The sequence below is a fragment of the Nesoenas mayeri genome, assembly GCF_963082525.1.
Source record: "Nesoenas mayeri genome assembly, chromosome: 3".
Taxonomy (NCBI): Eukaryota; Metazoa; Chordata; class Aves; order Columbiformes; family Columbidae; genus Nesoenas; species Nesoenas mayeri.
Genome location: NC_137544.1, coordinates 48813378 through 48838254, shown reverse-complemented (window position 1 = coordinate 48838254; position 24877 = coordinate 48813378). Strand labels below are relative to the sequence as shown.

At 41.1% G+C, this 24877-nt stretch overlaps 2 protein-coding genes across 3 annotated transcripts in view; one reads left to right on the top strand and one right to left on the bottom strand.

The window, feature by feature from the left end:
* REV3L (REV3 like, DNA directed polymerase zeta catalytic subunit) overlaps window positions 1-12270 on the top strand; it is a 118086-nt gene extending 105816 nt beyond the window's left edge. For both annotated transcript variants that reach the window (XM_080341223.1, XM_080341224.1), the window contains exons 23-32: window positions 1130-1374; window positions 2366-2474; window positions 3363-3569; window positions 4214-4323; window positions 4541-4655; window positions 6339-6476; window positions 7320-7510; window positions 8384-8630; window positions 9556-9765; window positions 11745-12270. In XM_080341223.1, coding sequence (XP_080197349.1) covers window positions 1130-1374; window positions 2366-2474; window positions 3363-3569; window positions 4214-4323; window positions 4541-4655; window positions 6339-6476; window positions 7320-7510; window positions 8384-8630; window positions 9556-9765; window positions 11745-11885 — 1713 coding nt within the window. In that variant the 3' untranslated portion in view covers window positions 11886-12270. The remainder of the gene's footprint in view (window positions 1-1129; window positions 1375-2365; window positions 2475-3362; window positions 3570-4213; window positions 4324-4540; window positions 4656-6338; window positions 6477-7319; window positions 7511-8383; window positions 8631-9555; window positions 9766-11744) is intronic.
* Window positions 12271-13281: 1011 nt separating this feature from the next.
* On the bottom strand, window positions 13282-22085 carry MFSD4B (major facilitator superfamily domain containing 4B). Its single transcript, XM_080342198.1, has 4 exons — window positions 21968-22085; window positions 21682-21850; window positions 19946-20062; window positions 13282-17726 (listed from the first exon to the last, which is right to left on the bottom strand). The coding sequence occupies exons 2-4, from the start codon at window positions 21845-21847 to the stop codon at window positions 16483-16485; spliced, it is 1527 nt and encodes a 508-aa protein (XP_080198324.1). The 5' UTR covers window positions 21848-21850; window positions 21968-22085; the 3' UTR covers window positions 13282-16482.
* Between the last annotated feature and the right edge of the window lie 2792 nt (window positions 22086-24877).

Here is a 24877-nt window from a genome sequence, read left to right as displayed (position 1 = left end):
TGCTCAATTAATGCAAGAGAGCAGCAACTTATGCTGTTGCAAAACTTTCAAACCCTAACCTGTTTGTAAGGTGGCAGGGTCTTGTTAAAGCTGATTCTGTACGTTCTTTTATAACATCAAAGTTAAAGAAATTACACCTAACCCATTCAGTGCAATGATTGAATATGCAGTGCGTCAGGCAGAGGGCTTTTGAATAGTGATTTAGTTACTTACAAAGCACGGTATTTTAGGATTATGTAGGATTGTTCTTTTGATATTTGGGGATTTTCAGTCCTTTGCCACCCATGTATGTAATTTTCAGCTATTCTATGGTTTTTTTACCGTGAATGGACACAATGAATACCTGGTTATTAGTGCTTTTAAAGCATTGAATAATACATAAATAAATAGGGCTGGTTTTTTCTCATGTTGCTGCCTCCTCATATAACATTTTGTGAGGTACTGAACAAGGTGGAAGTTCCTAAACTTGTTATTATTTTATGCTTCTGTACTACTTGTGGTGTCATCAGGAAGAAAGCTTCATACCCAGTGCAAAGCAGCAGACTTGTGAAATGGGCTGATTTAGTTTCTTCCCTTGGTTCTCTTGCTGCCAAGTACATTCTAGTTACTTCTCACAGTCAAAAGCTTGGAGGCACAATTATCAACTTACACAATTCACATGTCGTTGCTTTGTTTTCCCAAATGTTGAAATCAAACTACTGTGCAGATTCCAATGGAAAATGGTCATCAACTGCGTGTTATACTTTGTTTTCTTCAGTGTTCTGCAAGTCCAACAAAAAATACAGTTTAGCAAATGCTTGTTCATTGACTGTAGCATGGCCATAGATATATGTTGTTGCAGCCTTTTTGGATATATATTTTTTTTAACCTGAGCTGGATGTTTATTTTTTCCAAAGCTAGAAATTAGAAGTATTTGATTTTTGATGATTAGGGCTAAATGATAAGGAGACACATGGAAAAGTGTCACAAAAAATATACAATAAAAGTCAGAGTATAACTTTATTTTGGAAAACTAGTTGTCCCTACTTTAAATTCGGGAAACATAAGTGCATATTCACATAATTTTAGTGCACTCATGCTTATTCTGCATTTTTGAAATTATAATGATTATATCCAAACTGTTTTGCAGTATCGTGTGGAGTCTATGATGCTGCGTATTGCAAAGCCAATGAATTATATTGCTGTGACACCCAGTGTCCAGCAGCGAGCTCAGATGAAAGCCCCACAATGTGTTCCCTTAATAATGGAGCCAGAATCTCGCTTCTACAGCAATGCTGTTCTTGTCTTGGATTTCCAGTCATTATATCCTTCCATTGTGATAGCATACAACTACTGTTATTCAACCTGCCTGGGACATGTTGAAAACTTAGGAAAGTAAGTTATTATTCTTTTCTCTCTGACTTAGATTCCATGGCGACTTGGGCATCTTTTCTAAAGTACTGATAAGCATTGGTTGTCATTGGAAACAATGGGCATGTGGGAATAGTCCCATGTTCTGGTACACACCAGAGATGATAAAGATCTACCATGTGGGTGTGTACATGTGTGTATACACACACAGACACATAAACATACACACATCAATATGTAATTTTAATTAAGTAAAGAATTGGAATCAGTTCTGTTTAAAAAAACAAACAAACAAAACCACAAAAAAACACGCATCATATGTGCCTGTTCTGTTATTGTGGTGATGCTAGTTTTTAATATTTCTTTAGAATAAGTTAAACTGGACTAGTATTATTCCACTGTATGTTAATAAATTGTTGTTGTATTCTTTTAACAGTTGTCATTCCCTCTGGTCTTAACTATTCAAAATTAAAAGATACAAGCTATTCTGTGTAGCATCTCTTATTGAGTTTATCAGTGATTGTGTTAATTGGCAAAAAAAATCTCATTGCTCATTATAATTACCTCTGTAAAACAATATTTGGAAGAACAGGAGGATGCATGCAATGATTGCTAGGTGTCACCATCAGATTTTCAAGTTTCTGAATTGAAATTCTGAATTTGTAGGAAGAAAATATATGCAATATGTTACTTGGTAAACATGCATGGTTTCCATAGAGGATTACAGTATGAGTACATGCTTCCACTACCTCAGTATTTGGAAACAATCCCTTAACACAGAACAGAATTGATAAATTATGTATGTGTTGGCAATTAGCTATTTTCTGCTTTATTCCTCGAGCGTTTTGCATGTAACTAAGAAATTTTAAATGATAGTATGTTTGTTTATACCTGAGATTATAATTATGATTCTGTCCTTTCTGGTATTGTCAATATTTTAATGTGATTGATGCTTTTGCCTGATTGGGCTGTAAATAAATGAATTGTCTTAATATTTAATTTTTCTCTTTATTAGATATGATGCATTCAAATTTGGCTGTACATCTCTCAGAGTACCTCCTGACTTACTTTATCAGATTAGGCACGATATCACAGTGTCACCCAGTGGAGTAGCTTTTGTCAAGGTAATGATATTAGTGCTCTGTGACGGGCATTTTTCACTTCCTGTTGGCTGAGTAGCTTAAGATCAAATTGATACTGTAGTTTATATTTTGCTGCGTTAAGAGCAGACAGAAGCGGGGAGGTGCAGTCTCTCATTTCCCAATGTTTTTTTTGTATTTGTCAGAGTGCTGAACTTCTGGCAGTTCAGGAAATAAAATGTCGTCTTTACGCTTTCATTTATAGTGAAGGCTTATTTGATCTATAATTAAACTGTATTTTACTTGTGCAGTTTGGGGATCAAACAGTAATTATTTGTGTGTAATTCTTCATTCTTCTCCTGCCTGTATAGCAGAATGCTTTCCTAGAAAAAGAGTCATGGTTTGGGAGACAGAAAGCAAGCTGGGGATTTTCATTGTTCTCATTTTAACTTATTTGTACTGCTGGCTGATTTGTAATGAATTAATAAATACGGGCGGGAGCTCTTACAAATAATTAACCAATCACTATACATTAATATACATTAAATATAATGTAAAACAAAAGCTTTAAGTAAAGAATATTTCCAGAATTTTTAAAATATAATATTCCTTTAGCATTTTTCATTTTGAGAATTAACAGTTAAATATTGAAGTCTCATTTTCGTTATTAAGGTTATCTAAACATTGCATTAGCAGGGCTGATGAAAACAAAGAACAAAAAAGCTATTTACCCTGCCCTCAAGAGCTTTGCCTGTAGTCTTAGGTTGCTTGTAATATTTGTGGAAAGAGCCAAACCGTTGGTGCCTAGGGCATCTTGCAAGTTATTTTGTCTTCTTAACAGTGATTATCTAACAGTTCTGGGTTTTACTTTTACTCCTAACGGTTTAGATTGGGCTTTTTAACGTAATTTTTTCTTTGTTCCCTTTATGGCAGCCTTCAGTAAGAAAGGGTGTGCTGCCAAGAATGCTAGAAGAAATCTTGAAGACTAGGATAATGGTGAAACAGTCAATGAAGGCTTATAAGCATGACAAGGCTATAACTCGAATGCTTGAAGCTCGTCAGTTGGGTCTTAAATATATAGCTAATTTTACATTTGGTTATACTGCTGCTAATTTTTCTGGAAGAATGCCATGCAGTGAGGTAAGGGTTGCAGAAAAACTGTGGAAAAGACACTATTATAAAGTATAGTCAGATAACACAGTATTATTATTTGAAACATATTTAATCTAAATACGTTCATAAAAGCTGTTTTTATTTGTAGTACTGAAAATCAGCAACTTGAGATTTGTGATCCTTTTTTAATTAAAAAAAAAAAAAAAGGTTGGTTTTCTTCTTCCCATAAAAGAGCATTTGGAGTTGGCATTTCTGTAGAACTCTCTCCAGAGGTAGATTGGATTACAGTTCTAATAGTAGAAATAAAATGAAACATTGTGGCTGTTTCATAGTTTTCCTAAAAGGAGGAATCGGCAGAATCCAAAAAGTAGGGAAATTAATCCTAAGTGATCTTGTCTTGCTCCTTACATTTTTAATATGCCTAAAGAAGTTTAAACGAAGTTTTCCTTTATTTTAATTCTTAATAATTTTTGATCACTCTTCCTTTAATTCTTGATGTTTTGGGGTAATGTTAGCAACCTTTTAATTTATTATACGCATTTGAACCATGAAATAAGATATATGGGCTCAATATAGTAATTTTCATAAACAGATCAAGCAAGGTTTACTAAGAGCTAGTATTTGGGTTAGCAGTAGAATAACGATTTTCAATTTATCTTTTAAATTTGCAGGTTGGGGACAGCATTGTCCACAAAGCCAGAGAAACATTGGAACGTGCTATAAAACTCGTAAACGATACCAAAAAATGGGGTGCTCACGTTGTGTATGGTGATACTGACAGGTAATTAATGGTCTGCTTCTTGCAATGTTTTAAAATCATAGTAGTTCTTCATAGATCTGTTTTTCTTTTGTCTCAACAAGGGGAATTTATGATACTGAAAAGAGTATGCGGGCCCTCTTTGGAATGTAGCTTACTATCTTGCAAAATATGCAAAGTAAATAATCAGGAACAATTTTTAACAGATTTGCACTTATGTCCTGTGTCTGATTTCTTGTAGCATGTTTGTACTCTTGAAAGGAGCCACGAAGGAGCAGTCTTTTAAGATTGGTCAAGAAATTGCTGAAGCTGTAACAGCAACAAACCCCAAACCTGTTAAACTGAAGTTTGAAAAGGTAAAAGGAAAATATTTTGCTTCAAGTGTGTTGGATGAAAACATTGTTATCCTGAAAAAGTGAAAAGATTTTTCTGGTCATGAACGTAGCATAAGGATATACAACGGTTGAACAGTTGTGTGCTGTTCTGTTCCTGTTGCAAGCTCCTTAATGCCTCGGAGGCCTTGTCAGAGGAGCACTGCAGCATGAACAAAAAGAAATATTCCTCCTATCACATCAGGATGCCTGCTGGCCTGTTGCACTGGCAGCACCAGGCAGTTTGAAATTCCTGTCTCATCCATTTTTTTGGAAATGTCTCCCTCAGTTTTGTATTATGTACATACAATCAAACCACTTTGCAACTTGGTGAAGAAAATGTACACCATCCCTTAAAGTGATTCCAGTGCATTAATTACAAGCCTGATATTTATTCTTCAGCCAGCCTTAACACACTTCATGATATGTCCATGTGATACATGTACATATGAAAAGAAAAATCATAAATGTCCTCTCAGTAGGCTTTTGGAAGGAGTACTAATGACAATAAGCTTTTTATAGAAAAGCAAGGCAATGTGATACTAATTTTGGTGGAAGCTTATCCTTTGAAAGTCATTAGCAGTCAATTCAGGTGCTCTAGATACTCTCTGAGTACATACCTGACTCAACAGATTAAATCCAAATTTATAAGCAAATTGCCACTTTTCACAGAAAATACAGTAGAAAAATATTAACAAGAAAAGTCAGGGTATCTGTGGAAGGCACAGCAACTTTCCCTTGTTGAGTAATATACAGGAACCCTTTCCACTTTGAGGCAATTCTGTGTCATTAAGCTGAAGAAGTAATTAGCCAGAAAAAAATAGTAGGTGCAAGGATATCCTTGAGGAGATGTCCAAGTGCCCTTATTCACCTATGGGTCAAAATATTGACTACCCTCCTAGGGGAGCTTCTTTGCACAGGAAGAGGAAAATGCCTCGAAGCCGGAGCATCTGCTCAAGAAGCGGGATGCTGATATCCAGGAGCTTCTTCAACCTGAGGCAACCTCGACTTGCTGCTCTGTCTTCTGCGAGAGCCAGAAGATGTGGTGTTATTCTAGTAATATTCGGAAGAGCTTGTCCCCCATTCCTTTAAAACTGGTCAAGGAATACTGAATCAAGAATGAAATAAGAGGGTGGAGAAAACAAAGGAGACCATGTCCCTAAAAATCCATTTGCAAGTAAACTGTTCTCCAAGCACAGGCATTTAAAAAGCATGTTTTCCCCAAATCAAGGTACTAACTGATTTTAGGCACCTCATAATTAGATGGCGTTTGAAAATAGAAAGTTCAAAGCCACTACTTTTGCTGGGAACGTTTTCTTCTCTGTTGTTTAGAATGAAGTTGTTGTCTCTTTAAGAAAGAAATAATACATTGACAATACTGACAGATGCAATTCAGAAAAGTGTACTTAAATTATCCTGCTTGTTACTTTTCATCTGAGCTTCAGGCTGCTTAGGCTTTACTGGTAGATGAAATACAAAATTATTTAAGAATGGAACACCAATGAATCCCAACTTCCTCAGCCATCCTTTAAGAGTCTTTGATCTAGTTAATTTGCTTTAATGATTTCAAATAAAAAGCAAAGTATCCTTAAGAAACCCTCTATTTTGAGAGTGACCTTATTTTTGCAACACATGCCAGATTCGGCTGTCTTTTTCTAAACATTCCAGGTCTACTTGCCATGTGTCCTGCAAACTAAAAAGAGGTACGTGGGTTACATGTATGAAACACTGGACCAGAAGGACCCAGTATTTGATGCTAAAGGCATAGAGACAGTCCGAAGGGACTCCTGTCCTGCTGTTTCCAAGGTAAAATACTCATGCGTTTCTTCCTGAACTTACAGTGCTCTGTTACTTTACTGCATATTTGTCCTTTCTCAGAGTTTCTAGTCATTGTGACTTGTCTGAGCATCTGTTTTTCTGGTATGAACCATTTGAAAGATAAATTGAAGATCTTGCACAGCATTTCAAGAGCTTGCATTTTTCCATCTTAACTACTGTTTTTCAGCCCCTAAAAGTCCCATTAAAAGCCCTCAGTCCCATGTAAGTTCTCTAGAAGACTGTTCTTGATCCAGCTCACTTTAACTGGAACTAAGTATTACTCCAAGACAAGTGAAGCACACTGATGTGTCCTCTAAGTAGCTTACATACATGAATCTAGTTTAGCTAAGAATTCATTGAAAATAAACTTCCTTGTTGGTTTAAGCTGTGTATCAGGGAGTTAAAAGAAGAGCCTCTTGTTCTTAATTAAGTGAAAACAAATTTATGCCAGTAAGAAAGGTAACTACTTTTAGGAAGATTTGCTGAGGTGGTTCAGAAAGTCATGGCAAAATATTTTAGATGACAGGAAAAAACATCTTCTCTCATACTCTGGAAAGCCTCTGTAATTGTTGAAATGGTCTTAGTGCCAGAGTATGGATGTCATGAAAGATGTGTCAAACTGGGGAAGAAGTTGTCCAGTAATCTGCTTATTAATGTCTTTGAATGGAAAAAATGGGACCTGTCATCATATTAACATTCTAGTTCATAACCAATACTTTTTTCTAAGCAGTGTATTAATATTTCCATATAACTTACTGAATTATTTGGAATTAATTTTTTTTTTTAGTTAAACATACATGTTTTTCTTACCTTTCTCCTTTGGTTGTAAAGATACTTGAGTGTTCTATCAAGCTGCTATTTGAGACACGGGACATAAGTCAGATCAAACAGTACGTTCAGAATCAATGCATGAAGTTACTAGAAGGAAAAGCCAGCATGCAAGACTTCATCTTTGCAAAAGAGTACAGGGGGAGCTCAGCTTACAGACCTGGATCCTGTGTACCAGCCCTGGAAATCACCAGGTAATGAGAGATTAAGAAGTGTTAATCATAGATATTTTTTCTCTTGACCTTTGTACTGCCAAGTTATGGGTACTAGTGAGCTGTTTCCTTCAGCTATTGTTGCTGTTGCAGCAGTTGGCTCTGGCTTTCTTCCATGTGTGAAGAGAGGTCAAGGATCAGGTAGTCCTAGAAAGCAGTTTCGTAGTCCTGGTCAAGAGTAACATCTCATGTCAGGACACTGTAATGCTGCATTCAACACTGTTACTTGTACTTTGGGTTTTTTACAAAGGCTTGACTCTCCAAGGTTGCCCATCGATCACAGATATTAAACATGTTAAAAATTGGTATCGTGATATCTCTCAGTGCTGTGAAATACATTACCAGGCATAATTTGTAGGTTTTTCACCTTAAAGTTAATATTTCATCTTGTTAATATTGTTCATTAGTAATAGATAATGTGAGCTGGCACATTTTGCCACCTTGCTTAATATAAAAGGTCTTCAAATAAAGCTGTGCTTTTCAGGTAAAATAAAATTCAAGTCCTGGATTGATACCTGCTTCAAAGTGAATTGTCCTTTGTTTTGTGGGTACTTAAGCTCTTTTTAGTACCCTGGTTGCTCTTAATTAAGATACTTCTTCAAAGAAGGGATAGCTGGAAAGCAACCTGCATTGAAATCCAAGTGATGTGAAACAGAACGTGTATATTTAGGGCTCATGTTCCAAGTTCTAAAATTTGGGTCTTGATCATGAGACAAATTAAAAATGAAACAACTTGGTACTGTGCCTCATAATAGTCACTAACTTCAGTTGTCTGGAGAGCTACTAACATAATCAGATGGGGAAGTTTACCAGCAAATGAAATAACTAGGAGTTTATAAAATCTGTTTGAAACAGGAGAATGTTTGCCTATGACCGTCGCTCTGAACCACGAGTGGGGGAGCGAGTGCCCTACGTCATTGTATATGGCATGCCCGGGCTGCCCCTGATACAGCTGGTGAGGCGGCCCATGGAAGTTCTGCAGGATCCCAACCTGAGACTGAATGCGACCTACTATATCACCAAACAGATCCTGCCCCCGCTGGCCAGGGTCTTCTCCCTGATTGGCATAGACGTCTTCAGCTGGTACCATGAGTTGCCACGGGTAAGTGTTTGAAAACAAAGTACACACACAGTGTGTCTACTCAGTGTTTGGTTTTATCATGACTTTTAGTAGAATCAGGCAACAGCAAAGGTTATTTTGATGCCCAAACATGAAGACCTGATTCTTAGATCTTCTGCATGGGTTGGTTTTTTTTCACTTAGTAAATCGATTTTTTTTCTGCCAGCTGTTCTGTGCATCTATCATCTTCTATTTTCTGACCCCTTCCTTAGCTTAAAAGAATATTTTGCCATAACTGTATATTTTTAGTAGTATTTGTATATGCATCTATTTGGCGTTCTACCTTTTAAATCTCTCTATAGTAGATGCTGGAACTCCTGTTTTTCCAAGAGGTTCTGAACGTCTTTCCTCTTTACAGAAAATCTGGTAATGCCCCAGCAGCAGGAACATATTTTTAAAAAATCTGTATCACCAGAAATTTTAAACCCTTTATATCCAAAACTGAGTTTCCTAAAAGTTACAGAAGTCATTGAGCTGCAGGAAGAGAAGTGTTAAATAGCTGGTTTTAGTTTGTGATTCCCCTGACAAAAAGGGACAGTGAGAGGACAGTGTATTGGTATAGTTGGGTTCCTCTGCTTAGTGCAGACTTTAGGAGCATAGCAGTACGTTATGTTTCCCACTGCAGATTGGGAATTTAAGCATGTGACTGAGGATTTCTTTGGTTACTCTCCCTTTCCTGGTGAGCTTCCCTGTGAAATAGGTGTGCATGGGCTCTGGTCAGTGTATCACTTCAGGGCAAGTGCCACGCTCTTCAGAGTGATGTGATCCATTGTAGTTATTTGTTTATGAACCCCTGGCCTGCAGGCTGTGTTGCAGTTTCATATTCCTTTTAAAAAATAGGCTCACCTAGGAATAAGGCAAGCTACTCTCTTGGAAGTTCATTACCTCTTAGTTATTTTTTTAACAGATTCAAAAAGCTGCCTCAGCTGCCCGCAGTGAGCTAGAAGGACGCAAAGGCACAATCTCCCAGTATTTCACGACCTTACACTGTCCCGTGTGTGACGAACTGACCCAGCATGGGATCTGTAATAAATGCAGAAGCCAGCCACAGCATGTGGCAGTGATTCTCAACCAAGAAATCCGAGAGCTGGAGCGTAAGCAGGAGCAGCTGGTCAAGGTATGATTAAAGCATTGTTAGATGTCCGTCAGCCAAACAGAGGCTGAAATTTCAAAGCAGTGTGTGACTGAATACCCTCAACAGAAATGAGAAGTACAATCCAGGTGTTAAACGTGTTATGACTTGTTTGCCTTTCCCTTCAGTGTTAAAGGCAGCCCAGCAGTTGTTACTCTCCTCAGCTTTGCGTAAAACCAAAGGCAAAGGAGGGGATCAGAACAGAAACTGATTTTCTTCAGAGTATTTTCCATTGTTTGTAGGAGCCTTTTTATAATGACAGTGATGGAGAGTTGTAAAAGTACGAAAGAGTCACCTTTTTTGTATTAAAATAACTGATGATATTCTAGTAAAAAATATATATATATATTTATATATTTATTTATTTATATGTGTAATGTGGATGTGTTTTAGCTTGGGGGTTTTCTTGTTACCTTTTCTCTCCATAGGAGTTTTCCAAACTGTTTTTTTTCCCTTGAGCTAGAAGTCAATTACGAGGGTAGCTAGCTGTGCTCACAAATACATTACAGCAAATCACAGTGCCTCCCCTTGCAGAAACATACGCATATCCTCACCTAATTTTCATGCTGTCGTATTTTATAATTAATAAATATTTTTGTTAAAATTAATTTTTAGCACTAGCACATAAACCATTTTGACTTGCCTGAATTGCAGGAATATAAATGTTACTGTAGTCTAGACACTGATTTGATAGGTTCCCATGGGGCTCTGTTGCTAGAAAACTGTTATAATTCACTATTCATAAATATTGCATTACTGAAATGTGCACTTCTGTTTCTTGCTGTATTTTGCAATATTTGCTCTGATCTGCATTGTAAATGGCAGTAAAGGAACAGTGATGCATGTTCTGCAGTTTTCCTGTGGTGCTCTGACCCTTTTCTGTTGCTTTTGTTCTGGAGTAAATCAGAACTTGCCGATTGCTCCAGCCTGATGGAAGGATCAGTGGGTTTGATCAGAACATTCTCTCTTGTCCCTGCAACAGGGCCTGGGATCCACTTTGGGTCAGTGTTTGGTGATTCAACCTTTCTGTCAGAGCATCTGTCTTATTTTAATGTGAAGACATATACCCTGTTTCTCTGAAAATAAGACAGGTTCTTATATTAATTTTTGCTCCAAAAGATGCGTTAGGGCTTATTTTCAGGGAATGTCTTATTTTTCCATGTACAACAATCTACATTTACCAATATTCATGAGCAAAAATCAATATTTATTCAAATACGGTCATGTCATAATCTTCTGGAACCTCATCATAACTCTCTGAACCCTATCTGTCCTGCTGCATTCTATTGCCAGTTAATTTTACTTTTAATTTTACATGTATAGCTGTCTAGACACTATTTATGTTGACTTTTTAAATGAACTGTAACTAGGGCTTATTTTTGGAGTAGGCCTTACATTTCAAGCATCCTCAAAAGTCCTGAAAAATCATGCTAGGGCTTATTTTCAGGGTGGGGCTTATTTGCAGGGAAACACAGTATATCCTTCACAGCTTAAATTCTTGACCCTCCTAGGTTATAAACATGCTGGAGCCAGCAGAAAGCTGATATAACACTGAATCATACATTATTTTAAAATGCACTTAAAATTATGTGACTTGGATTAAGGCCATAGACTTCTCTCTACATAAACTCGAGTGTGAAGGTCTCTCAGGTACCATTTAGTTTGGTCCCTTGCGTCCACACCAGCCACAGTCTTTCAAAAGAACTGGGGTAGACTTGTTTCTGAGGTTCTCCTGGTGGTAACAAACCATTCAAATCCTGTCCCTGTGGGTCACAGTTGCAGGTCAGAGGACTTGGTGTCCTCTGAGGTGCCACGTACGAGTGGATCTTGGCCGAGAGGGGGTGCTGGCAGAGCTTGTGCCTCTTCTGCTGATACAACGTTGAGGACTCGGTAGTTCCAAGTGATGTCTGGTTGCCTGTGTTGACTTTAAAATAATCTGGTTTGCCTTTTTCTTTGTAATCTAGATATGCAAGAACTGTACAGGCTGCTTTGATCAACAGATCCCGTGTGTCTCCCTCAACTGCCCAGTACTCTTCAAGCTGTCCAGAGTCAGCAGAGAACTGTCAAAGGCACCGTATCTTCGCCAGCTGCTCGACCAGTTTTAAATGATCTGTGTTACAGGATTCCAGGTGCTATTTTTTTTGTTTTCAGTGTTTACCACACTAAGACTATTGTGCATGGTGCTTTTTCAATTCTCATCTAGTCCGGGATTTCCATTTTAACTGTTGGGTTTATTACCTGAAGAATAATGAACGCTGATCCTAACGAAATGAAAAAAAAAATACATTTGTTGATCTATGAATAGCTCACTTTTTAAGATGTACAAATTTCTTCTTTCATGTTTCTAACATACTGTTTTATAATGCTGATGTTGAAATAGCTGCGTGTAACATCTTGTAAATCCATTTCAAAGTAGAAGTCAAGTTTACTTCCTGGAGGAAGGAGCACTGAAAACCTCTTGAATCGATAAAACCATTAGTGTGTGTTCTTGAACTGTCAGTATCAAGACGTGTTACTTATATATTATCCATTCACTTTATAATTTTGTCTGCGAAATATTTTGTAAATACACTTTTTTACTTTTCAAACAACTGAGTAAAATAATGTGCAATGACTTTTATACAGATAATTTTAAAGTCGGTTGGTATATCTCCTCCTCAGTTTTGCTTGATTCCAAGTAGATTGTTATTTTGATCAGACTGTGCAAGCAGTAGTATCATGTGTAGCATTTTGAAACATTATTTTCTAAAAATTGCTGTCTTGCTTTAGCTATTAATGGGGCATTGTGAGGAACTGTGCAAAGACATTTTTGTTAAAACCTGTGGGACTGTTGCAATACTTTAAATATAAAATTTTATTCCATTTTTGCTTGTTTTGTATAGACATTTCTATTGCTTCTAAATATGCTTAAAATATTTTCTTTCCTTATGTACTGTACAGTTAAATCTTATTTGCCACCATCTTGACAAAATGTGTATTTAGAATATTTGTATAACTGTATAAAATGGAAAAGGAATTATGTGGTCAGTGCATTGTTTTCTAAACTGGAAATCATTTTGTTTTAGAAGTTAATAATGGAAACCATATTAAAGTTGAATAAAATGATATGGTAAAAATTCTATGCCTTTTTTATATCTCACCTCTATTGCAGACATTTGTTTCCCTCGTTTGGCACACAAATAGTGATGGAAACAAGACTCCTCAAGTGAGAGCGAAGGATCCACAATCGAGTTTCCAGCTTTGGGACCTAAAAGCTCAGGAAGTCAAACATTTCCAGTTTTCCATTAGTCAAAATAGGAGTATGTTTTAAACTTACAAGTCCAGAGTAGCTTTGAAAAATAGAACAAAACTTTATTTACATCAAGGAACCTGAGTGCCTTCTCCAGTTCAGAACTTATTACATTCAAGATACAAGTCACTCTGTTAAATTTCACATTATCAAGTACAATGAAAACCCACACCGAGCAGAATAAAAACTCTTAAATATATAATAGAACATCCACAGATTGCAATGTGCTCTTATGCAAAGTAACTAAAACAAACAAAAAATAAAATGAAGGCACAAAACTTGGCCTACTCTTGCATTCCAGCATTGGTCATGTACAGAATAAAAGTGCAAACGCAGGGGGAAAGGGGTCGTGCTAGGGCTACAATCCAGCCTTGGGCAGCGCTGCAGGGGTAAAGAGAAATACTAAATGACAGTCGCCTGCAGGAGGTTGCCTTTAACCCTGCAGTGAATGAGATATCTAATCCATGGGGCGCAGCTCCTGTCCTCAACACAGAGATGACTCTTCTGGCATCAACAAGGCAATGGTGAAGTCATACAGTTCACCTTAAGCAATTTCCACCTGTAACGTGTCAGGTTGTTTAAGCTTTCCACAGGATCTGCAACTTAAAAAGCGCTGTAACTAGAGCTGCACTGTAAGTAGATCTGCACTTTAACTACACTGAAGCAATTTAAACATGTCAAAACTAATGTTCCTTGTTTAAAAACAAGCCTTGAGAAACACCAAAATCCAAGAACTAGGAAAGCTACAGCCTTGAACGTCAAGATGTCTAGAACTGCCGTGAGCTGGACTTGGCATTGGAAATGGCCTAGATCTGTTTTAAATTGCTTCAAACAGTTCATTTTCATTAAAGGGCAGCCCCCGCTATTAAGAGCACAATTTTGGGGGACAAGGAGAACAAGTTCTACAAGTACATTCCTTTTGCGAGGCCAGAATTAAGACACTGAAGGCTCTAAGTACTTGCTGACTTAAAATTTAGCCATCATCCAGGCAAGGGCCTCTACACATCACTCACACGATTCTACAGGGTATCATACAAGATAACTGGGGGAGTTCCGCTCTGTCTTCCTGCCGCTGCTTTTTGGATCTGCTACTTTTGGCCAAAGGCTGCTCCTCCCTCGGCACCCCAAGCTGCTGCTCCCTTCCTGCTACACTGGCCTCTGGCTTTTACAGGGGAAAATGGGGATGAATTCAAATGACTCACAGATGAATCAATAGAGCCAGTAAAAATAAAATAAAGATAAAATTAAACTAAAAATCTTTGTTTTGCACAGTATCTTTATGTTTTTTGGGAAGGCATCAGTCAGAAACACAACAAAGTAATGCACATATATATATATATATATATAAGCAATAAGTAGATATGGTTCAAAGAAGTTACAGGATATTTAATAATGCAGCTTTGATTTCATTTTTTGTTGTTTGGTGGTGATTTTTTTGGTGGGTACTTGGTTATGCAAGATGCATAAACTATCCCTGAGAACAATCTTACATGCAGGACATTCCAATCTGGAATTTCATACCAAAAATTAGCACATCAATTAGAGAATTGTTTTTAAATTTCCTGGTTGACAGGTGTGTTTCTTAAACAAATTTTCATCTGGCAACATGGGGGAAATGTTTTTACATCACCCCCAAAGCCCATGGGCTGCAGGTACAGAGGAAGGTGCCACAGAATTAACTTGACACCTGTGGCCCTACAAATGCTGTCACAGGCACCCAGAACAGGATTTGGCCTGATATTTAAAAGCATTTAGCATGACTTTGAGCAAAGAGGAGAAGCCTCGCGTAGCAAGTGAAACAAGGCCATGTGTTAAAGTGCAGGTTCATGCATTGCACTGAGAAAGTTGCCACAGAAGTGTACATACACACAAAGGAAAAAGGGAATCAGGCAAAACCACAATGGCGTTTATGTGGCAAGGGCAGAGGAAGAGCCTTCAACATGGCAAGGTGCAAAAACAAAGGAAATAAAAACCACCACCTTTTTCACTACAAGCTGATTCCTGCTTCTTACCAACCTCTCAGAAGGAAAAAGCCACGAGGTTCTAGGTTGCACACTCGGAGGACAAGAAAGGGAACAAAACCAGACCTGGTAACACACTGTACATCTAAGATTCTGTGCTATGTTATATCTAGAGCTCTTCTGTTAATTAAACTTCTTAGCAAGAAAAATACTAATAAAAGTGCAAAGTAAAAAACCCCAAACAAGCACATTCTGATCACACAGCTTTAAAAAAAATCACCTACTATGTGGAGTTTCAGGTAGACAAATTACTAGACTCCTGTTCCAGAGTCCGATTTTGTCATGAGCTGCTGCTGTTTTCTGCTCTTACAGGGGAGGGCTCACTGGTGTGACTGGTCCTTCCCAGGTCTTCCCGCTCACTGCTGCTCTGCACCCGGAGAAACAAAACCCAAATGGTACGGGGCGAGTGATCATGATGTACAACCTGAAAGGATCGTCTCATCCATCATTCCCTCTCATGTTCACACTTTCATTTCAACACATCATTACTTTAAAGTCTTGGCACAGGAAGCCAGAAAAGTTGTTATAACCTTAATTTAAACAACTGGCTTAAAAATACCACAGCCCTATGCCAAAATTATATTTAAACAGATTACTTAACATATGGTATTATCCTCTTCATACATTTCTTGATTTTCATGGTAGTGCAGTAATTAAAATCACAAATACAATCACAAGTACTTGAGACTCTTTAGATTTATCATCACTGTTTAACTAGTAAATCAGAGCTATGCGTTCTAGCTGATTCATATGACCCATTTTGTCCCCCTTCCTGTAAACCACTTTTAGCTGACACAAAAGCATCGGTCCAGTCCTAAACATTAATCTTTACCTTTTTTCTCATCCTAGCAACAGAACCAGGAAATTATAGTTTGCCAATATCTGATTTACAGCTGCTGGCTATCACTCAAAATTTGACTTATTTCCTGGCTTACATCACACACAAACTTTAAACGCAGTAGAAACATCCCTCTTTCAAAAGGTAAGAAAGGTCAGCAGCGCAGGTAACTGATGTCTCTCCTCTCTCATGAAAACATTTTGTGACCAAGCACCTTGGCACTGCATCCTTCACCCACCCCAAAAAAACGAGTGGTCTGTGCGCCCCCTTCTTTCCTAGTTAGTTCTTATTACAACATATATTAAATGCATGCCTCATCTTTTAACATTTTCAATGCAATCGGTACATTTTATCACATTACCCATTCACGGCACAGTGGACTTTCCCCGCTCCGAAGCACATCCTGCAGACTGAAACTGGGAGAAAGGGCCGGACAAACAGAAATGAACACGCTGAGCTCCACGCCGCTATAAAAGGATCCTCGAATCACTTTATGAGAACAGCTACAATTCAATTGCATTTCCCTTAAAAATAACGAAAAGTCAGCGTTTACTTTAGTCATTCTTCTCCCGGTCAACACTCAAGTTTTTTCTCCCGGGGGAGCCACCAGTGGCCCCTGGAGAATCGCTCAGTGCATCATCCAGATGGGGCTGGAGAGGGACTTGGGCTGGAGAGTCCCCTGGTATCTTACGGGAGGTCTCTATCACAGAGTTTCTAAGCGTGTCGTTCATTTCTATTACCTCAAAGTCTGCTTCGTTCCACTGTCCCGCATCCTCCTCATCCTCTTCATCCTCATTAAGCCCCGAGTTCGACAACAAAGCTTTCCGGTCCTCATTCTCAGTCAGTTCTTTCAAGTCGCTGTCACCAGGACACCTGGCCAACTTGTACATCAGCGGGAAGAGCAGAACTGTCATGGCAGAAGTCCCCAGGGCAGTGTACATGAGCACCGGGACGTGGTGAAACCTCCCCTGGAGATACCCCACCACGGCGGGGACGCACATCTCGCCCAGCGCGGCGCCGATCACAAAGAGAGATGCCGCCTTCCCTTGCACGACCGTGTACTGCTCTATCCAGGCGATGCCGCTGGGAAAGATGGTGGCCATCGACGCGCCGTACATGGTGGTTCCGACCCAGAGGGAGGCCGGGTGCTTCGCAAAGGCGGCCAAGCAGGACGAGGAGACGGCAGAGCCCGCGAGGCTCAGCAGGATCATGGTGCCGGGGTACAAGCAAGTGGCACAGAATATTGCCACTCCTCTGCAAGCGGCAAACGCGCCCCAGAAGACGGAATTCAAAGCAGCCGCTTCGCTTTCTTTCATCTCCGCAAAGACCTTTGCGTAAGTGAATATGTAAGAGCCGTAAGTGACCTCCGCTCCCACGTAGCAGAGGAAGAATATGAAAAGGAGAAGAATAAGGGCATAGTGGTATTTGGCAAACGTGCTCTTCTGCAAAGAAGCCTTTGATTTGTCTCGAGCTGAGCTGCCCTTTGAATACAAAATAAAAAAGAAGAAAGACACAAACAGAAGATAGGTCCCTATGACAACGTAAGACCACAAAAAATCCGCACCAAGATGGTGCTTCAGTGCCGACACAGCTGATGCAGCTGACGCTGTCGGCACAGACCTCACGACAGACTGGTTTGTCTTTTCAGCTGCTGCAAGGTCCTTTGATTCGGAGCCTCCCAAGGCCATTTTAGCCAGGATGGGAGCCACAAACGCACCAACAGCAAAACTGAAGTGTAAGGCCTGCAGGTGTGGCCCAGCCTCCGCTCCCCAGGTGTTCAGTACCAGTATGTTGCCACCTGTGGATCGGAGAGAGATGGTGTCAGTCATTTTAGCCTGAAATCAGATATTGCTTAGGAAAAACAAAAATCAAATGATGAAACCAAACCGTAGCTTGTATTATTAATTCAATTTGCAATAATACCAGGTTTAGCAAATACAATGTGCAAAATTGTAGTTAACCGAAATTCTGCCTGCAAGCACCTTCAAGCCACACGATGACTTGAGCTTTAGGAGGTATTCACAGCAGTCGCAATGAAGAGCTACACACCAGCTTAATCCAGCAACAACGGCCATACATAATTACCCTACTCGACAATTTGCAGCATTTTTCAGCCTTTTTTCAAAAAAGTGAATTTGACTGCTTCTCTTTTCTGTACGTTTTAAAAGCAACAATGCACAATGCACAGAATCAGAGGTCTCATTAAACAGCGTCCCAGGGAACAGCAAGAACCAGTTGCTCTTGATGGGCTGGGACTACCCCAACTGCGCTCAAATTATTTTCCAGGAGCTGAAAGGCTTACGGTAAAACAGCTGCAGAGACCAAACTACAACGCCCTCAGACCAGCAACAATGCTAGAAAACAACATCTCACAGAGACATTTTGAAGTAGTCCCTGAGAAGAATGCAAGAAACCCTGCTCCAGCAGGGGGACTGGACTAGATGATCTTTTGAGGTCCCTTCCAATCCCAAACATACTGTGATACCGTGAAAATAAAGAACGATAATGTAATTCCTGCGCTACAGAGCAGCAACCCTTGTCACGCAGCACTAACGCTCTTCCACATTAATTCTGTTACACTCTGCTGCCTTGCTCCGAGCTTCTCCTGCTGGGAAGTCTCTGTCCCTCAAGGGTCTGCCTTCCAAGCAGCACACCCACCCGCTGAAGACATTTTTACAATAAGCCGACACGATTTTCCCATATGAAGAATTTTTAAACCACGTGCCATGTATAACAATCCTACCAGAGGCAACAAATACACCTCTGCACTCAGGTTATTTAGCATAACCCGCACCATGCAAAAACATCTTTTTTCAGTACTGGATCCCACATCACGCTCTCTTCAGTGCTCACAGAGCTGGGGTGCTGCCGCAGCTGTTTGGATAGCTGGGCTAATTCATTAGCCAGCTCTTGCTCAGAAATAAGCCTGCCCCAAAGCTGCTCAACCAGACCCAGCCGGGCCCCGCTGGCTCATAAGTAACCGCAGGCTCCCTCAGTAAGGCAGGTAAATTGGCACAACGCTGGCATGTTACTGCAGAGGTGACACGCGAGTGGCCGCCTGTTGCACCTTCCCCAGCAGCTTCTACAGCCACAGCAGAACACTCAGCACCACTGGTGGATTTTTTGCTGTTTCCTGGTCCCCATGTGCAAGTGCACCAGTGTTACCTGCCCATCCCTGAGCGTGTTCAAGGTCTCTTGCTGTGGCCTCGCCTCCTAATTCAAAGTACAGCAGCCAACACAAACTCCCCCTGTCTAAGCCATGCTCGGTGAACTCATTTCTGTGGAAGTTTCTTTATCATACTTCTGGTGTAACTGACCTTTCCAACCGCACCTGTAGACATTTGCTCTGCAACTTCACCAGCACATCATCCTCCAGTAAGGAGCGTCTACTAACTGGTTTCCAACAGCTTTCCAGGAAAAGAAGGGTTTTGTCCAGGCTATCTGCAGGATGCACATGTCACCAACTTCCAGTTGGGCACATAGAATAAATTTGTTTTGCCAAACATCTAAGCAAGACTGGCCAAGGGCAGCAAATACTCTTGAATTCAGGGAAACAGATAACAGATACCATGGTGCTGTGAGCTACAGCAGTCAGTGTCTGCTCTGAATCCCCAAATGCCATGTGGCCAACTCCAAGCAGGCAACTCTCCAACACAGCAACAGCAGTAACTGACCTCCAGCTAACACAGTAACCCAACTAGCTTCCTGTACATGAGTGATTTAAAGAGAACACCATTTGGAGAGCATGTGACGCTTTCTTTAGGCCTGTAATTGCCCACTGAAATGTGTATTCATCTTCTCCAGCTTCCCAACCCCCAGGGCCCTTCAGGAAGGCCAGGTACAGAGACACAAACACTAAAGTCACAGGACAAGAATAATTCAAGAATCCCGGCCAGGTAAAACAGATCCTGTCTTTTGTTTCAAGATGTGTCACATGAAATTCCAGCAACAGTTTTGGTGAGCTTGAAGTTCCCACTTGGTTCAGCAAAGGAACTGTTGGACCACGTGGTCCCTTACCTGTGTCTAGAATTCCCATGGCAGCTCCAATAACTGACATCAAAACAGTCAACAGCAGAGATTTCTTACACCAGGGTATCGCATAAAGACCAACCGTTGTTCCAAACATGGATAATGCTGGAAAGTCAAAAAAAACAAAACCAAAACCCAGATATTACAGTTTCCATTAAAAATACAGCAAACCAAGAAACAGAAATTAATTCATAATTATTAAGGTTACAGATAATCCTAATAGGTGATGTAACCTGACTACGTCAATTCACGGTGAGCAGAAGCAGCCAGAAGGTTCAACGCTGTAGGAAAACCTGTTTTGCTAAAGCTTTATTTGCAAAGGGAGCAGCACCTGCTGCTGGAACACCAGGTCGTCTTCTGCAAACTTTTGACTTAAAGGTGCTATTTCAGTGCCTTCTGCAAACTTCTGATCTAGAAATGTTACTTTACTACAAAAGATGTCAAGTGTGGTTTTGAACAGGAGGTAAAACTACACCAAGTCAAGTCTCCACCATGAGAGCTGATATTTAATGTTTCTCTACTTTAAATAAGTCCTAATTTGATTAAGGCCCCTCAGTTCTTTTGTCCAGTATAAGAAAATGAATGTTTCTATTGTGCTTTAAGTAAGAGAAGGGTTTTACAACTCTCCCCCCACAGAAGTGTGACTGCAGGAGGTTTCCGCTGTGTGTAAATGAAACCCAAAACACAGCTTCCCATTTTGTTTATGTGTTTCATGGAGTGACATCATATAGAAGCCTGTATGTTCTGAGAGGATCTATACTAACCATATCACTTGATATGAGGGGAAAAATAAAACTAACAACTGTACTTTGTGTGTCTAAACCAAAGACACCTTTCAGTCAACCCAAAAAAGGTTCTGTGAGTTCAACACCAGTTACCATAGAATCACAGAATGTCCTGAGTTGGAAGGGACCCACAAGGATCATTGAGTCCAACTCCTGTCCCTGCATATGACAACCCCACAGTTCACACCATGTGTCTGCATGCATTGTCCAGTCTCTTCTTGAACACTGTCAGGCTTGGGGCTGTGACACCTCCCTGGGGAGCCTGTTCCAGTGCTCCACCACCCTCTGGGGGAAGAACCTTTTCCTAACGTCCAACCTAAACCTCCCCAGCACATCTTCCTGACATTCCCTTGGGTTCTGTCATTGGTAACTAAACATAAGCGACTGGTGCCTACTCTTCCTCCTGCCCTTGTGAGGAAGCTGTAGCTGCCACGAGGTCTCCCCTCAGTCTCCTCTTCTCCAGGCTGAACAAACTAAATGACTTCAGCTGCTCCTCATACGGCTTCTTCTCCAAGCCCTTCACGGACTTCGCACCCCTCCTCTGGACACCCTCCAGTAGCGTTATATCCCTTTTATGCTGTGGTGCCCAGAACTGCACACAGAGCTCCAGGTGAGGCCGCACCTGAGCACACCCGGCAACCCCAGCCCCCGGGCAACAACGCCGCACAAGAGCAATGCCCGCACTCACAGCGGCGTCAGGAAACCAACCCCACGCGATATCGCGATAGCGAGCGGCGGCACCAGCGCGGCGCTTTCCCCGCAGCACGCAGCGGCACCCGCACCGCAGCCCCCGGGTCGCACCTCCCGACTGCGCTGGGCAACCGCGCCGCGGCCCCCGCCGGCTGCGCAAGGAGCGGACGGTGCCCGGGGGTGCCCGGGGGTGCCCGGGGGTGCCCGGGGGCCCGGCGGCAGGTAGGTGCGGGGCGGGCGGGCACTCACCGAGCAGGAGGTGGGCGTTCATGCAGTCCAAGAGCAGCCCGCCGAGCACCGACCCGCCCAGGTAGCCCAGGGACCGGCCCACGAAGATGTAGTAGATGTCGCTGACGTTCTTGTGCACGTTGGCGGCCAAGTTCGGGAAGGTGGGTCCCAGCACCGCGATGCTCATCCCCTGCAACGCATATTAGAGGGGGTGGGCGAGTGACCTCGCCCGCCGGCGGCGGTTCGCGGCCCCGACCGGCGGAGAAGGGGCCGCAGGTGCGGTGACCGCCCGGCCCCCCGCGCTCACCAGCCCCAGGAAAGCCGCGCACAGCGCCACGGAGATGCACCAGCGCAGCGCGGCTCCCTCCCCGCACCGGCTGCACCGCCAGCTGCCGCCGACGACCGCCACCTCGGGGCGCGGCGCGGCGGGGAGCCCCGGCCCGGCCGCCGGAGCGGCGAACCGAACGTGCTTCTTCCGCTCGGCGCCCGCCATGCCACCAACGGCCTCTGCGGCCCGCGGGGACGGAACGCGGCCCCGCCCCCGCGCATGGCGGCGCGCGACGCCCCGCCCACAGCCGTGGCCCGCGCGGAACAGGGCGGGGCCTCCGCGCCTGCTGCAATCCACATGTGAGCTGCAGCCCTGATCAGCCCCTTAATTAAAAGTGCCCACGTGGAACCAGGAACGGCTTTAGACACAAAAAACCGTAACAATCAAGTTTTAAAGCTAAGAAATTCTGATTATTTCAGATCCCCTTTTTATAACTTGTCCGCCCAGCCTGCCTTCAGGGAGAAAGATCCCCGGAGAACAGACCATACAAGGCCAGAAGCTGCTTCTTGAGCAGGCAGCCCCAGGCCTGGCTTGCAGAGCTTCTCTGCAACCTCACTCCACTAAAGCTTGGCTTAGTCTTTCTCTCTCTGTGTGAAGGGTACAATGAGCATGCAGTGAATAGCGCAGATGCACTTTCAAAGTCACTTATATGTTTTTGAACAAAATCTCTCCAACATTATTTGTTCTCACTGCCTTCCTTATATCCCCTGGGCTCGACACAAAGCAGGTGCCTAGTTCCTCCCCTTTTATTTTTCCCTCCCATCTCTAAATCTGTTACCACCGAACTCAAAACACACTGGACCTTTCAGACGAGGTCTTTGTCTCCCACATTTACCCTGTCACATCACACTTACAAAGCCTGCCAAGATACACAGAGTTGTTGCAGCTCGGCTTGTATTAAAACTCTTCTGTAAGTTTCTATTACTTGCCAAGAGTAGTGCACAGGCTTTTCAAAATGTTTCCTCATCACTGTTCAGCGCAGAGGCGCTACTCTCTAAGAAAGGCTTTAACTTTCAACATACTTTCTATTTTTAAGCCTCAGAGACAACCTAAAGATAATTCCAAGTTGGATTTGTTTTGTTTTCAGAGTTGTTCAGACCAGAAATACACAATAGAATATAACAGACATCACATGTAGACTGCAGCAACTGAATGCTGTTTCTCCTGGCACTGGTGAGCCTGTCACAGGTACAGCTCCTTTCGAGGGAGGGCTTGTATACATTTAAAAGAAACAACAACAACAAACACAAACCACCACAAACCTGTCTACAAAGAACCATGCGAGAACATTTAAATCCAATGGCTAATAACCATGTTAGTATCTTTGCAAGAAGTGCAAAGTCTTACTATCAGGTATCTGCAGAATGCTGGTGAGCATTCTGGTTTGTACATTTCAAATAAAATCATTTCAAGTATAAAATAACAGTATTTCTTTTCTGAAAGTCATATACAGGTCAAACCATATAATCTAGATGTTAGTATTTTGCCTTGTTATTTAGCTTTCATGATAAACACAGGTATAAAAATAGCTTCCTGAAAAAGGTACAAAAGCATTTGAAGTCTATTCCATCAGCTTCTCATTTTTGTTTTACATACTTACAAAGAGGTCTTGTACCTTGAGAGTGTAGAAATGGCAACAGCGCTCAGGTTCTTTTAAAGGTTTGGGACATCTTTTTCAAATTTTAATTTGAAATACAAGCAGTCTAGAGAAAGAATAACCCCAGGAGGATATGTTATCTGATATGTTTATTAAAGGATAGGAAATATTTGGCCCTACTACAAAGGGAAGGTGAATGAACTCCTGTGATTTACTGGAGCTGTCTATGAGGAAACACTTCGTACTTCGTATTGCCAAAGTAAATCAAGCTGAAATTGGTAGCAGACCAGCAAATGATCAAAGCTCCACTGAATTACACTGACAGGCATGAAGCAAAAAAAATACAGAATTCTTCTAAAAGGCCACTTGAGTTTTTTCTACCACAGTTTCCCTCCCTCGATTTTACATCTGCCTTTTGTGAAAGCAACTGCTCTGTAAGTTTGATATTAAACCCCAGGATAATAGAATAAGTAAAATTTTCAGAAGCATAAAACTCTAGAAGCCGGTGGTTTAGGTTTATAAACCATTGGTCTTAAAATCATCAGTGCAATTGGAATGAAACTGGTTGCACCCTATATTAATTGAGGAGCAAATGTAATGGGGACATTCCAATCAGAACACAGTGGTAATAAAAGCTGTAAAAGCTTTTATGCAAAACTCTGCACATGAGATCCAGTGCCTATCAGATTATAACATAAAATTACTTGGTTTTAAATATGACAAGTTTTACAGGAGAACAAGAGTAGAAGTGATGCATGCAGTAACAAATGGGGCGCTTCAGAACTACCATCTTTATTCTGCATAATTTGAGACTGATCACAGTTACTTTAGCACCATGAAAAACATTAGACATTCATTTCTTACCCCTCTTACAAAGTGGAACTTCAAAGAATGGAGTTAAGGCCAGCAAAACATGTATCTTTTAACATAAAAAAAACATACAAAATACAATGTCTATAAAGATACTTAAACACAGTGTTATCAATATTAGCACGTTAGTATAAAAATCACTCTAATCATAGTATACACAGTTCTGAAACATGAAAAATGCGACACTATATATATTTTTTACTAAAAGGCATCCTGAAAATATGCCAAAGCTTACATGACTAGGAACTCATTGGCTGGCTGGAACTGTAATGATGCTGTGCTTGTCACCAGCAAAATGCACAACCGAAAATAATCACTTCTACCCCAGCTGCCTCCCACATTCCACCACTACAGCTCCAGTAGTTAAATGCAGAGTGGTTGTGTATGCCCTGGTCAAAATACATTGTATTTATATATACATG